Genomic DNA, 15,556 nt, shown 5'->3' with positions numbered 1-15,556 from the left:
AGAGCAATACCATAGCCGCTAATTAAGCCACCGCGGTGCGTGGCGACATCGATCGCTCGATGGGTCAACTTATTTGTGTGCCAACGAACAACACTAAAGTCTGAGTGCTGGGACGCAGTGAAACAAAAACAAAAGAAGGCAGCAATTAAGGCAACTCCAACAAAATTTAAGGGGTAAGAAAAATTTGACGAAGCACAAACGTAAAAAACAACATGATAAACAGCTACATAATTAATCAACAATGCACCAATAACCTACAATTTCTGGATGGAGTACACATACGGAAGAAGAGAGAAACTATGTGAAGACAGGAGAGCAGTGCAGCTAGAAAGAAGGCTCAAGAGAAAGGGTGAAGCTCGGAACAGAAAGAAGATAACGCGTTTTGAAATACATCAAGATGGAGAAAATGAGTTATACAGACTTCCAATTCTGTGGAAAGTGCAAATGCCTGCTGAAAGAGTCAGGAACGTGCAAGGGTCAATGTTTCCTGATAGTCTTCTGTGGAACCCGCAGTGAAACAGAAGCTAGTAGATCCGAACATTAAACAACAACAACAACAACAACAATAATAATAATAATAATAATAATAATAATAATAATAATAATAATAATAATAATATTTCCTAAAGCGCATAATGAACCTACGCGCGTGCGCATGCCCAGATCCACCGCGGGGGCTCCGCGGCTGTAGAATTCTCCTGCTGTACGCGAGGTCGCGGGTTCGTTTCCCGTGCACGGGCGCATTTCAAGGGGGGCATAAGAGATTTCATTTTAAAAAAAAGTTATGCTATATGACCTTCTCTTGAAGTTTCATAAATATATTTGTGCAATGTCGGTGTACGTTGTGTATAAAATCTACTCGCAGTCTGGTATGTGTGCTCTGAGCTTTCTTATGCCCTGTGCAATCTTGTAAAACGTTACAGGGAACAAGTTAACTCAGTACAATTACAATTAGTTCGTTCAACTTGAAATGCAACTGCTCACCGTCACCTGTTACGGCCATAAATATAGCTGAATAATTCTTAAAAATGTAAATCGATAACTTATCCATTACATTACAAAAATGGCAGTTTCACCCCGATGGCGAAGCACTGAAAGCAGTAGCAAGGTGTAGCGACCGTCTGTCACTGATTTGTCCCCTGCCAGCCACGTTGTACGGGCGTCGCGTCTCGACGATGCACGAGACGAGACCGAAGGAAAACTGCTGGCCTTGGTCAGCGCCCAAAGAAAAGATTCGATAGATTTAGCTCGACGTTCATACTACTCTCTGTTCCGCTCAGACTAATGTGTGTAGCACCAGTGTGGTGCGTGCACAACTGTTCAGCAGCAACGATAATGTCACGTGTGCGTCCAGCATCGGAAGCCAGAACGCTGCCCTGGCTCGGGTATAGAGTCGATTCAGCGGAGCGTATAGAATGGTGCGCCGCATTTGCAGCCGTGTCTCTGGAGGCCTAATTCGCCACGCGCGGGTCACGCATGCGCTTTGATACCGTGAAAGCAAGACGGTGCGATTGCCTCTCGAGCACTCGTATAGTTCCTATCGCAGACAGACAGACAGACAGACAGACAGACAGACAACGAACTTTATTTGATCCTGAGGAATTCCTATGCAATAATTTTTTTTTACGCGCAAGTGTACACGCCCGTGTGTGAAATCGGCGAAATTATGCGCGTTGCCGCGAGGGAAGTTAGCGCTACAGCAGGAAGGTGCCTGGGCGTGGAGGAGGGAATGGCGCACCGGGTTCTACCGGGTTTGTCTCGTCATCAAGACGCCGAGCGAGAAAGGCGGATTTTTTTTTTTTTAAAGAAGAAAAAAAGTGAAAGAAAGGCGGAGTAGCGACGCAAGCGGCGGCTGGCCGAGCGCCAGCGTACCGACCCTGAAGTGGTCGCCTATCGCAGAGCACGAGCTGAACAAGTCCGGCATTGGGCGCGTGCTTGGCGTTCCCAGGAGACTCCAGAAGAGGAAGAAGGATAATAAGGGAAAATTAATAGTGCGAATAGTACAAATTGCTAATAATAAAGACTGTGCTTTTTTTTTTACAGTGCCTCATCTTTCCTAATGCTACTTTACACTTCATAAAGATTGAAAAACGGAAATAAAACAAACAAAGAATAAGCCTTGAAGAAAACCACCACACTTACACACAATCAAAGCATTTTTAAAACATTCTACGCACAATACAGAAAAAGGGATTATCAAGCGTACGCTTGGGCGCATCCTGCTCTCGGGAAGTGAAAGATCACGGTAACTTTCTTTTTTAAAGTCCGTCACATTCATAAAGCTCTTAGTCTGAGCACACGATTCCGTGATTGTGAGTTAGCCCACGAGTGCGAGTGATCCAGCTGCCTGAGTCCGGTTTCCGGTACATTTTAGTCTGAGGCAGTGCGGCTGTTTATTTTGCCAATTTATACAGCTCATCTATTTTACATCCTTTTTTTCTTTTATCCCCCTTTCTCTTGTAAACTGCAGATAGTAGAAGCGTTCGGCTATTTCGGAGGATACATCGGAATATGGCTGGGATTCTCGTTGCTATCGGTGCTCCTTAATCTTGAAGCGCACATGGCCAAAATATTAGCGAAGCGAATGCAGAGGTGAGTGGTATCCTTACTATTTGCTGCAGGACATCTCGGCTGGCGGTCATTGTGATGTGAAGCACAGAAATTATCTTGTATCCTGTGGTTGCAAGTGTAGTGTGCATCTATACACCCCCTTCTTGTGGAAATGTTTCCACTGGGCGAAGAGCGTGTTGCCTAAATGAGCGGCTGGCGCGAACATTACAACAAATTGAAAGTATAATACCCTGTTCGCATCTCTGCGCCGATTGTACGTCGTTTTGTTTGTCCACACATGCGTGTTAACTACATATAGAGACGAAAAATAAGTGGGCGTGGCAACGAGATCGTGCGAGTGTTTCCACATTGGAAAGAAACTCTGATAATTTGGCATCAGTGTCAATTATTCCGAATGGGAAACAGATTTTCGGAGCAAGCTTTTCTCTGAATGTGTATGTGTACGCATGCTCTGGTTTTGTATTTGCTTTCCGTTATTCATTTTTAAAAAAATGTCAGTTAGCGTCTGTCCCCTTTCCTCATGTGTTTGCTTATGTCCCCGTTTCGCGGCCAAAGAGAAACGGATGACAACCGAATGGCCCAACTGCCGACATTGCTGAGGTAGAAGGCCGTCTCAGGCGTCATTGCACAGCTGAGCCGTAACTAAGCAGCAGTACAACAGCGTTCTCTCCATAATAAAACAGTTCCCAATCTTTTTACTAGCAAATGCGTACTGCTCGACTAAAAAGAAATTAAATATGGCGCTATATTATGTCTTTGTCTATATATAGACCCCATACATAACTTTCACCTTTCTTTCTTTTCTTCCCGGTAAAGCGGAATGGAATCTTTGAAGTATAAACTTTTTTAACGAGAAAATATTGACATAAATATTTAAAATTATCTTTAATGCCTGCTTTATACGGTACGCATTTCTGTGCCAGTGAAAAATCGGTGCGAAAATTGTCGCGCACGCTGCGCATTATATTAGATTCTACGTCAAAATAAATCAACTTGATTGGCTAATCAGCGCCGTTGATCAGTACATTAGCTGTTGTCACCTTTTTTTACTGCCTGTTTTACATTTATGGATGGTTCCGTACGTTAATATGCATTGAAAACGGAAGAGAACAACGAAGGGAGACCGAGATCGAGAGAGAGAAAGAGAGAAATAAAAATGACACTTGTTATGATAGCGTGACAAAAAGAGAAGCATAAAAAGTTTCAGTACTGGGCCTGTGCGCGCCTCAGTTAAAACATTCGTTTCGAGTATACATGTAAGCGTATGTACGTTTGGCCTGCAGATGCGTCCGTTTGCCCCCTTTCCGTTTGTGCAGAGGGAAGACAGCTGACCAAGCCGTGATGGTCTTCCGGCTGAAGCAACGCTTCTGAGGCCTTCGCACGCAGCCGACGTCGGCTGGAGGACGGCGGAACCCTATATCCGCTCGCATAGATCAAGCGACGCGCACGCTCGCGCTTGTACGCCTCAAACGCTCGGCTGTGTGACTAGCAAGAATGCACTTTGTGAAACAGCTGCCGCGAGTGCTTTTTTTTTTTTTTTTTGCGAAACTGAACGAGCTTTTCTGAGCAAGCGAGCAGCGCTGTCTCACGCTTCTACACCTGCTGATACCACATAATAAACTGATGGATATCCACACTGAAACGTTTTACTACGGAGTTATATACCGCCCAACCAACGGCCGGAATTTTTGTACGGCCCGAGCTACAGATAGAAGTTCCTGCTCTGTTAATCGAGTACTTCTGTTCTGCAGTAGTTAGTGTGCGAATGGTCCTCTGGTTCCGGGATATTACTTCTCTCCACCTTGAGGGCTTCCGCAGAACTATTACGTCAAACTCCTGCCTTTGCTTCTGAGTGGTTGATAAATTAGACTTCGACTGCTATCTGCTAGCCGCCTGGTTAGCTCAGATGGGCTGCCCCGGAAAGGCGGTGGTCCCGGGTCCCGGACCAGGACTAATTTTTCTTCAACTGCGAAGCTTTTCTTTCGAGGAACCCGTATGGGTTTCCTTTGTAGCACTTAGCTACGGTTAGGTGGATGTCTCATTTTCCCTTTATTAGAAACGACGTTTTGTTAACAAATTAACTGAAACGCCAATGCATTTCGCCGCAAAGTTCGGGAATTTATATCTCGTAGCTTTTGTCTTCTTGAAAATTCGTTCTAAGTTGGTTCGCCTTGCGAACTCCACGGCTATAATTTGAAAATTGCAATATGGGCCATAATGTAATTAGTATTAAAATGTGATTAGTGAATGCTTATTAATTAGTCAATTTCTCATCTAAATTTTTTGTGCAAGTATCGTCCGCCGCTTCGAGTAGACCAGCTCATGAACTGGAATTGTGATACCTGCCACAGGCAACTTTTATTGAAGATTTTTGAAAGTGTTTGCTGAAACACCCTGTGTATATTTTTATATATATATATATATATATATATATATATATATATATATATATATATATATATATATATATATATATATATATATACGTGTGTGCGTGTGTGTAAAGACCGAGAAAAGCAGAAAAAATTTAAAAAAAACGAAGAAGAAAGCACCTGAGGGAGAGAGTCGCGAGCTAAAAAGATTACACTACGTAAATATAAAACTGCGCGTGAGCTAATGTCTAATAGCTAATAAGATAATAAGATAATAAGTGAGCTAATAAGATAATTGCCCTCGGCAGTGGTAGGTGCGCCTGCGTGTGGGAAAGAGAATATGTACTCTTCTCGCTGTCCTTCAAATAAAGTTAGTAGCGCCTGTGACGTGTTCTGTGTCTTCTGTGTAATTGTGTCTTCGCGCTACATTATCTCGGTAATACGGGATGGCTTTCTTGCAATGTTGTCGATGGCTGCTTTTGAAATGAAGGTAATGTTCGCGGTCTGTTGGCTGTTTACATAAGGTTGTGAATATTCAATTATCTATAATTTGTACAGCGACGTCAAGAAAGTTTAGAGTTGATTTATAACAACTGTGTGTGAAAGAAATTGATGGATGAGCTTAATTATTATGTCCTACGAATCTAACGAGAATTTCTTCGCCGTGGTGCCACATAAGGAGTATGTTGCCTAAGAACCTTTTGTATATGAGCGCCTTCGAAGATCTGGCCGCAAGAAAGGGCTCTTCGGGCGATGCAATAAATATATTCGGATAATTAGAAGCCGTCTTTGTTTCCATTGTCATTCCGCTTATCTGTAGAAGCTGTTTCTCCTCAAATTCGAAGTAATTGTCATCATCATCATCATCATCAGCCTGGTTAAGCCCACTGCAGGGCAAAGGCCTCTCCCATACTTCTCCAACTACCCCGGTCATGTACAAATTGTGGCCATGTCGTCCCTGCAAACTTATTAATCTCATCTGCCCACCTAACTTTCTGCCGCCCCCTGCTGCGCTTCCCTTCCCTTGCAATCCAGTCCGTATAACCCTTAATGACCATCGGTTATCTTCCCTCCTCATTACATGTCCTGCCCATATGCCCATTTCCTTTTCTTGATTTCAACTAAGATGCGATTAACTCGCGTTTGCTCCCTTACCCAATCTGCTCTTTTCTTATCCCTTAACGTTACACCCACCATTCTTCTTTCCATAGCTCGTTGCGTCGTCCTCAATTTAAGTAGAACCCTTTTCGTAAGCCTCCAGGTTTCTGCCCCGTACGTGAGTACTGGTAAGACACAGCTGTTATACACTTTTCTCTTGAGGGATAATGGCAACCTGCTGTTCATGATCTGAGAATGCCTGCCAAACGCACCCCAGCCCATTCTTATTCTTCTGATTATTTCAGTCTCATGATCCGGATCCGCGGTCACTACCTGCCTTAAGTAGATGTATTCCCTTACCACTTCCAGTGCCTCGCTACCTATCGTAAACTGCTGTTCTCTTCGGTGACTGTTAAACATTACTTTACAGTTTTTGTCACCTAGTAATTGTACCCTAGTACTAACCGCAGTAGTGTTGACAGCGTGTCCTCGTCTAAACTTTCAGGCGTGTTTGCCTTCACTCTCGCGTCAATGCCATCTGCTTGTAGTAGGTTTGTGTATAGAGATACAGCGTCCATTGTAACTAGGAAGCTATCTTTGGGGATCTCTAGTCCACTTATTATGCAAAGAAATTTGTTAGTGTCCTTAATGTAAAACTGAATGATCGGAACTATTTCCTTAATTATGAAATCCAAGGCACTTGAAATTGTTTCGGTTACTGTGCCGTTGCTTGAGACAGTGGCGCGACCGGGGTTGTTAGTATTGTGGATTTTAGGAAGCAAATCAAAACGACCTGGGCTGGCTGGATCGGCTCCATTGCTATATAGCTCTATATATTTTTCCTTCCTCATGCAGTGAACTTAATTCGCTGCCTATTTCTGATTCAAACAATTTAGTGGGGACATCTGCGAGTTCTATATAGAAGGCCTTATTTTCTAATTGTCGGTATCCTTCTTTAAGCTAGTCAACTTTATCCAATATTGCTATTGCGCCACCTTTATCCGCAGGTTATTCTACCACATCTGATCGGCGGCTCACAACTCCAATGACTCGCTCTTCATGCGACAAGTTGTGTCGAAAGAGTTTTAATTTTGAGCATGCCACTATGATATCTTTTTGGATGGCAGATATATACATTTCCAAATATCTGACCCTCTGATTAGACAGCGACCACGTTTTTCCTTGTGCTCCGGGGAAGGCTGTTATTATTGAAATCCTGATATTACTGAAATTCATTACATTTACCACTTGCCGGAAAGAATGTGAGGCCTTTAGACAGTAGAATAACTTCGGAAACAGATAACGGGGCAGACGAAAGATTAGCCACCGTTGTTTCTACGCCATTGTTTATATTTGCGATAGTGGCTGGCACATTCGCACTGATGGAAATTGTCTGAGGTACGCCAACCCACTCTAATTTTCGACTCTTACGCTCTTTTGCCTCTCTTACTTTTTTTTCATGCTTAACTAAGTCGTTACCCTCATATTAGGGAGTGGTCAGCTCGTTCTAGTTCGTGACATTTGCGTCTACGGTGGTCAATAATGATTTTCATGTGATTTAGCGGCGCATCTAGAAGTGTTTTGTTCCACTTTGCCTCTGCATCCCGATCTATAAATATAATAGTGTTGTCATTGCCGGATTTAGCTTGAAGCACAAGCCCGTCGGTACCAAATTAGAGGCTGCGTATCTGAACCGTACCTGAACCCTGCAAGTGTCAGTTACCAAGCGGCTGCCTCGGTCGCCGAGAGACGTCGGCATTGCTGCGAAGGTTCTAGGCCGTATGCGGCAGTGCTGGAGGGGAGACCGGCTTCTGGGACTGGGGAGGTGGCGCGCGCGGTGAGTCGGTATCCGTGGCGGTCGCGTTCCCGGTAGGATGTGGAGTCTGCTGGCGTGGGTGCCAGCGGCTTGGGCTGGTGGTCAGCAGGCGCCTGCAATGAAGCGCCAGCATCGTCACGCCTTCAATGCTGGGATGAAGACCGTCGGCGGACAGGACCCTCCAAGGCGGCGTCTCTTGGAAGACGTGGTCTATGTCCCAGCTCTGTCCAATGGCAGAAGCGGAGCACCTGGCTCAGGAATCGGGACGCTTCTCTGTTGAACCAGTTGGACGAAGCGTTTGCCCGCTCCTCGGTGGCGGGGGTTCAGACCTCGGGGCAGTGGCAGAGGCTCAAGTAGATTCTCCGCTTGTGGTCGCTGTTGGCGAATATTCTTGATGAGTTGTTTTAACTCTTCCAGAACCTGGGTCCCTCCATTGTCCGCGATGTCTAAGGTTCCCTCACGGAGCAGCAGTTTAGGCACTGTCGGTGCCGCATGCTTAAGTAGACCGGGAACATCGCGGAACCTTGCGGCGCTGTAGCAGAGGAAAGCGGGAGTTCGCGGGTTCCATATAGGATGCCTTATCTTCTAATTGTCGGTATCATTATTTCAGCTAGTAGACTTTATCCATTATTGCTATTGCGCAACCTTTATCCGCAGGTTTAATTACCACGTCTGATCGGCGGATCAGCAAATCCAATGACTTGCGCTAATCATTCGTAGTTCGTCATTGCTTATCATTATTTAGCATCATTGCTTATGATTCGTAATATATATATTAGCCGTCTTGAATGTACATCACCTTCCTCACGTATTACCACCACATATTAGGTCCAGTGATGGAATTTTAGGTCTTGTGGAATGTGTTTCGTGCAAGTTAATTCAAGTTTTCCTAAGAGGTAGCGGCAATTAAAATTTTGCGATGGGGAAACTTCTTAGCGTGCCGTTACTAAGCTCTTAACTGTGATATAGCCGCAATATTTAAAGGAAATGGGCCTAAAGGCGATGCCACAGCGCTGCTCGCGATCGGAATCGGAGGAGAGTCAAGTCTGAACATTGTCGATACGTAACATACGTGCAACTTGTCGATATTTGTATGCCTATAGCATAGCACACTACTATGTTATGACTCGGGTAACAATTAACAATCGGAGTTGTCTCTGTGCCATTCGGTGTGCCGCACAAGCGTAAACATCCCAATCCACTTAACTGGCGAAGCTCCGAGGAAACAAGTTTTAGTAGCTTTCGTGCTCCTAAAACTTTTGCAGTACGATTTTCCAAGCATTGTATACCTGATACCCCAGCACCAAGCTTTATAAAGTAAAGACTTATAAAATAATTCGAAATGAATTATCATTAACAAAAAGTACACGACAGAACGACCTGGTTACAGTGGTAGCGAATATGGCGAGATCAACCAGACGCGTGCGACGCGTTGAAAAAACATGCGCACTCCTATAGGTCTGGTATGGTGCCTGTGCAAAGGCACCTCCCCGACTCGAGAGAGCGGAAAAACGAACAACTGCTCTCTGCAACAGCAACTTTATTTGCCGAAGTAATACAGCGCGCAATGCGCGACATCGGCCAGACTGCTTCCCGGCGAGATTCGGTAACGCGGGAGAGCCATGTCAACTATAGCTAGGAGCGGACGGCACGTGGTAGACATGGCTTTGGTTACAGAGCGAAAAAGAACACAGCTTCACTTTCTTCGTCGGCACGTACTGTTTCCATATTACGTCCCCACTCAACTTCCGCCAGTACTTTTGTCGCCAAGCATAATAATCTTAGAACACATTTGAACAGAAAAATTTTTAATGTGCGCGTACGAATAAACAGTTGACTTCGTCCATTCGCACAAGTTCACCGACTCGAACACGCAGCTTTCGTTCACGTCCTAGTTTGGTCATAGGTGCCGAGTTTGTCGTAGTTACTTCACCGAAAGCAAAATCTTCTCAACGTATACGTGACGAAGCTGATGACTTCAAGTGCTTTCTGTTTATGATAGCAATCCAGAGCCGACGCTTGTCTCCAACCTCAGTGGCGGAGTCCACCGAGCCAGCGCGGCTGAAGATGCACTTCACAATCGCTTCCGAAAGTTAATTATCGAGCCAAATGCAGCATACAGGTTTGTCTGTAGATACAAAATGCAGGTATTGCCTGTATTTTCCTTATCGGACCTTCAACCAGCCTTTGGCTACAGGTCCGACAAGCGTTTGCTTGCCGGTATTTTGTGATATGGAAATGAATAGTTCTTATTCTTCTTATTCTTCTTCACCTTGGTAGCCATCGCAGCAATCACAGACGAAACACGTTAGAATTTCACTAATTTCCAGTGACACCGCTACCTTTCTAAGCTGCCGCTGGGAGAAACGGCCGTCCGCGCATACCAGTGCGAGGAGGAGAACGAGGCGCCGCGCTGGTTCCAAGCTGCGTTCCTCCTCGCCGATAAAACGGTCCATAGGGGAATGAAACGATCTACCACTCTCATTGCTAAGCGATACTGATTCTTCAGAGCGCATTAATTATTGAATTTTTTTGAATTATGGGGTTTTACGTGCCAAAACCACTTTCTCATTATGAGGCACGCCGTAGTGGGGGACTCCGGAAATTTGGACCACCTGGGGATCTTTAACGTGCACCTAAATCTAAGTACACGGGTGTTTTCGCATTTCGCCCCCATCGAAATGCGGCCGCCGTGGCCGGGATTCGATCCCGCGACCTCGTGCTCAGCAGCCCAACACCATAGCCACTGAGCAACCACGGCGGGTGCATTAATTATTGATGATACACTTTTTCAATTAGAATGTGACTTGTTTGTTCTCTGAATGCTCCTCTGCATTTTTCTTGTTGTGTACTTTTACAGCCTTATGGTTGGGCCCAGTTGAACTTGCAGTATTTTGTATTTATTTATTCATCGCTGGATAAATAATTCTAATAAGCTAAATCATAAATTTGATATGCGGGTTAAAGTGGGCGCCCGTGAAGATCTTCCATCGGTCGGCGCCAACACTGGTCAGAGTTTGAGAACGTGTTCTCAATCACGGCGAAAATCTGCCTTCTTCGCGCAGTTAGGGGCTCGACACACTGAAGTTAACGGCTTTTACCCACTGACATTGGAAGGTCCGGTTTGTACACGTAGTAATAGGTTAGTGGTAGAGATGCGAGGTCCGGGTGAAATAAAAAAAAAAGCGGTTTCTGGTTGCTTTTCATGGACATTGAAAGCGGCAAAAAAAAAAAAAATATCAATTCATTCCATGCAACGATGCCCATCAGCAATGTGAAGCCGGTACTATCGACACTTTTTGAGTATAAATGCTCGAGGCAACCAGCATTTCATGCAATAGTATATACTTAGTCTCAAGTTGTGTGTCATAGCCACGAAGTTCGTCCCCCTAATCAACAAGTTCAACAAACGCATCGTTTGTCCTGAGATACGATATCCGACTTGATGGGGGGCGGGGGAGGGGGGGGGGGGGAAGAGAACAATACACAACCGAAAAGGAAGTGAAAAAAAAAAACGTAGTAGCATGAAAGATGCGCCCTTAAAAATTTTCCGCGTCTCTGCCTAATTCGCTGAATATAACGCCTAAGCGCGGAAGCGTGGTTGTGCCATGAGTCAGTGCACGGCATAGGCATCAGGCGTCAGCCTTACAGCAACCGTTTCAGTTGAGTTGCCTCCCATAGTTTTGTCAAATAACTATCCCTTCGCGATAAAGCGTACGGAGTATATAGCCAAATTAGCGCTTACGAAATTAGTCATACACAACAGTTGGCCTCAACGTCCAGCAGTTTATGCAGGAAAGCTAACTTAAATACATCAATCATCCTTTATGACTGAGAAAGCTAGCGACCTCATGATTTTGGTTGGAAAGAGTCCTACTTGGATTCGTGAGATCGATATCGCGGAAACAGTGATCTCCTCCCGCACTTTTGGCGTCCATGCAGTGAGGTGCGTTGATATTGCACTTAGCGTACTATCACACATTAATGATTTTAATTGTTTCAGAGCGCATTTATTAGGCGCCCGTTCCTCCATGGGTTGAGCGTCGCCGTCCCTCGGCGTGAACACGCTTACACGGTCATGCCAATTCTCGCGCGTTCGTCGTCGCCTTCTTCCACCGCTGGCTCCGATGCCGCTCATCATGCCAGCGTTCCCATACTGCCCCTCTCTCTGCGAAGGCGCGGACGGCAATGGCCCACTGCCAGTCGGTGCGGCGATTTCGGTCTCAAATTTTTTGCCTCAATATATTGCGAAATGAAAACACGCATCACCCGCCGTGGTTGCTTAGTGGCTATGGTGTTGGGCTGCTAAGCACGAGGTCGCGGGTTCGAATCCCGGCCACGACGACCGCAATTCGATGGGGGCGAAAACACCCGTTTACTCCCGGCACGTTAAAGAACCCCAGGTGGTCCAAACTTACGGAGTCCCCCCACTACGGCATGCCTCCTAACCAGAAAGCTGTTTTAGCATGTAGAACCCGATAATTTAATTCATTTAAAAGACGTGTCAAACTCCGACCAAGTTTCGCATTAGGGAGTATCATCGAAACTTTTTTTAAAGCGAGCAATTCGCTTAGGTATTTTGACCTTAACCTCACTGATACCTGAAATAACACTGTGGTGCGGGCGCGCGTCAGAAAACAATGCGATAATCTGCCGTGTCAATTCGACCGCGAGTGTTTGCTTTTCCACAAAGGTCGAGCACATATCCGTAGCCTTCTTGCCGACTTGGTTGTTCACGTGAGCCAAGCACGTGAGGGAGCAGATGTGAAACGTGCGAGGGCTGCTCGAATACGCCGACTTTTCGCATTACAAGTATAGAGAGCGCGTGAGGGCATGTTTGCTCTTCGTTATGAAGCAATTCGTGCATAATAGCTGCTTACAACGAAGGCGCCAAATAAAACGACGGACGAAAGAAGACGACACGGGACAACCACGTAGGCGCACGAGCGAATGAGCGTTTTATTTCTTGACACGGGAATAAATAGCTGCTGCCAGGAATCAAAACATCAGGGGAAAAAACAGTGCCGTCATCAGCATCACGCAACGAAAACACGTTACACAACAGCTTCTTAAGCGCCGCTCCCAAGATACGCCAGTTCCTTTGTGGATACAGAAACTGAGGGTTCACTGATACAAGCATCACCACGCTTCTTGATCTCAAGCGCTTCCAATATCTCCCTTGTCAGTTGATCATCTGCTCTGTTCAAAACACAGCTTCTATCAAAATCTGGAGTGCACTTGTGAGCCTTACAATGAGCACTAATGTGACCCGATAGCTGGATTTCCATCTTATATTGATGCCCATACAATCTGTCATTCAGACATCTGGCCGTTTGGCTAACATATGATGAACCACACGACAAGAGACCAGAATAAACTACTTTCTTTACACATCCGACCTGCTTCTGCCCATGTTTTTTTGCACACACCTGTTTATTTTCATGATGTCCTGCATTCATCTGGGCACACATCAAACCAAGACGTTTCCGAGGGGAAAATAAAACCCGAACAGCTGTTCATTTGCCTACTTTTTTCAGATTGTGAGATATGCCACGAACATATGAGATGATAGCAAACCTGGTTCCAGAAGTGTCTGCTCGACCCTGGTCTACAATGTTAGGTTCCTTGAGTTGCCTGGCCATTTTTACTGCAACAGATATGATCACATGGTGAGGTTATGCGCCCCTTTGAGGCGGCTGACCTGATAATGAAAACTTCTTTGCAGCCGATGGGCACATGACTTGTTAAGTGCGTTGGTTAGACATAATTGAATTATGCTTCTTTTTATTACTTTTGAGTGAGCTGAATTGAGGAAGGGGATGGGTTGCTAGCCCTTGGCTTGAACTGCCAGCAAACAAGACACGATGATAAAGTAATTTCCAAATCTAAAAAACTTTAAACAGTTATCGGCCGGAAGCTCGTGAGTCAGGATTAGAGGATGCAAGGCTGTTTTAAACTCTGACAGTGCTAATGATGACTGGTTTTCCCAATTCTGGACTGTTACAATCTAAGAACACTAAAAAATCTAACTAAACTAAAAAAGAACACCACAAATCTAAAGGTCTGCATCACATTTGTCCCTGATAAGCACTGATTTAACACCTTGTCTTTTGAAGCTAAAAAGCTGTCGCTTAAAACAGGCGCTATACACGAACCTATACACACACTCTCTTTCTGTAGAAAGATGTCATCATTACATTGTATGTGTGTAGACTTCAGGCGCATGGACAAAGGTTCCAAAAAAGAACCTTCTGCTATGCCAGAAGCGTTCTGGAAAGCAACTGCTCCAAATTTATCGATACAGTCAGTGACGCATTCCATCAATTCATTTTGTGGTATCGAGTAATACAAGTCTTTTGGCGGATAACGTTTTGTTTTCATTCCGTGCGAGATATATTACGTCGTGTTCAGAATTCTTCCCGCGAAACGGGTCGTCAACGGGTAGTTTACTGAAATATTGCTGGAGAAACAAGGAAACCTAATAATATATGTATAGATATAGTCAGTCCATAGGTACACCTAAGGCACACATACATGTCAGTATTAACGTACAAGCGCGTGATATTGAACGGTTTCATTATCTAAGAGCAACATTTCAGCTGTTGCGAAACCTTAGGTATTACACAGGAACTCGTCAAAGTCGCTGAATGGCTTCCAAAGAGGCATACAAAAATTCTGCACATCCCACTAAGATGTTGGAATCCGAGAAGCGAAGCTTTCGTAAAGCGGTAAAATAAGTGCCATGCAACTGATTATATTTTCCACCGCCTATTTAACCATAACGATTACCTGCCTATACCTGTGAAGACGGCAAGACATGGAGAACCCCACCAGCTGAACCATGTGACCGCGCTTTGTAGTGTCACCGGGATTGCCGTATCCAGAGTCGGTGTGCCGACTACAGCCAGACGATCCTGGAGATTATGCAACAGTTAAGTACACTCTATTCTGCAAAATACCCATCGAGCAGATGCGCCATACCATAAAACCTAGGAAAGTAGGCATAGAGAGGTTCGCTTTATTAAAGAAATTGTGCTCTTGATGACGTATATTTTGTAGCGATGAGCACATTTAGCTTCCATCTTTCAATCACTACGTAATTCCGTAGGAAACATGCAAAAATCAGTTCTTCGCACACAGTGGTGTGCGCTCAGGAGAAGGAAGAAGTGAGTATACCGTCACGTGCACGCAACCGAACGTGAGCGCGCGAGCGCAGCCGCGGAACGAGCGAGGCAGCGCGAGAACCCGGCAGCACAAGGGCACACGCAGACTGGGAGCACACCATCAAATGCGTGAGCTGAGCGAGTATATAAAAGGCGCACGGCATATCCGGGAGCCTCCATGGTTTCACTGCCTGATGATGGCGATGACCATGAATGAGCCGGTTCATGCACTGGACCCAGGCCACTTTCACGAGGCGCATCTCGAGCGCCGCCCACACGATGGGTACCATACAATGCGGGGTGGGTCGTGTGACCGAACACACTCACCCCCACGACACACCCTGGTGCTAGGCTAGCGACGGCCTTCACCATTCCCCCCGGCATCAGGCGCGTCTCGAGCGCCGCCCACACGGTGGGTACCATAAGATGCCGGGGTGGTCCTTGGACCGTTGCGCCCACACTCACACAGCATAAGACACGGTCCCACATGACGCACACCTCCCGCATAAACATCACAATACACAACACCAACATCG

The 15,556-nt window shown here is 45.5% G+C and overlaps 1 protein-coding gene across 3 annotated transcripts in view; it reads left to right on the top strand.

Annotated features, from left to right (window-relative positions):
• The window catches only part of LOC126548495 (epithelial sodium channel subunit beta-like), a 71,045-nt gene that overhangs the window by 41,926 nt on the left and 13,563 nt on the right, over positions 1-15,556 (top strand). The window contains exons 9-10 of one of the 3 annotated variants that reach the window (XM_050196705.3): positions 2,471-2,592; positions 3,888-4,207. In XM_050196705.3, coding sequence (XP_050052662.1) covers positions 2,471-2,592; positions 3,888-3,942 — 177 coding nt within the window. In that variant the 3' untranslated portion in view covers positions 3,943-4,207. Of the gene's footprint in view, positions 1-2,470; positions 2,593-3,887; positions 4,208-15,556 lie in introns of those variants that run through there. The other 2 variants (XM_072285259.1, XM_055063374.2) reach the window with 2 other exon arrangements.

Source organism: Dermacentor andersoni, chromosome 1, assembly GCF_023375885.2.
Source record: "Dermacentor andersoni chromosome 1, qqDerAnde1_hic_scaffold, whole genome shotgun sequence".
Lineage (NCBI taxonomy): Eukaryota > Metazoa > Arthropoda > Arachnida > Ixodida > Ixodidae > Dermacentor > Dermacentor andersoni.
Note: the sequence above shows the minus strand (reverse complement) of the source record. Positions and strands in the feature narration are given on the sequence as shown.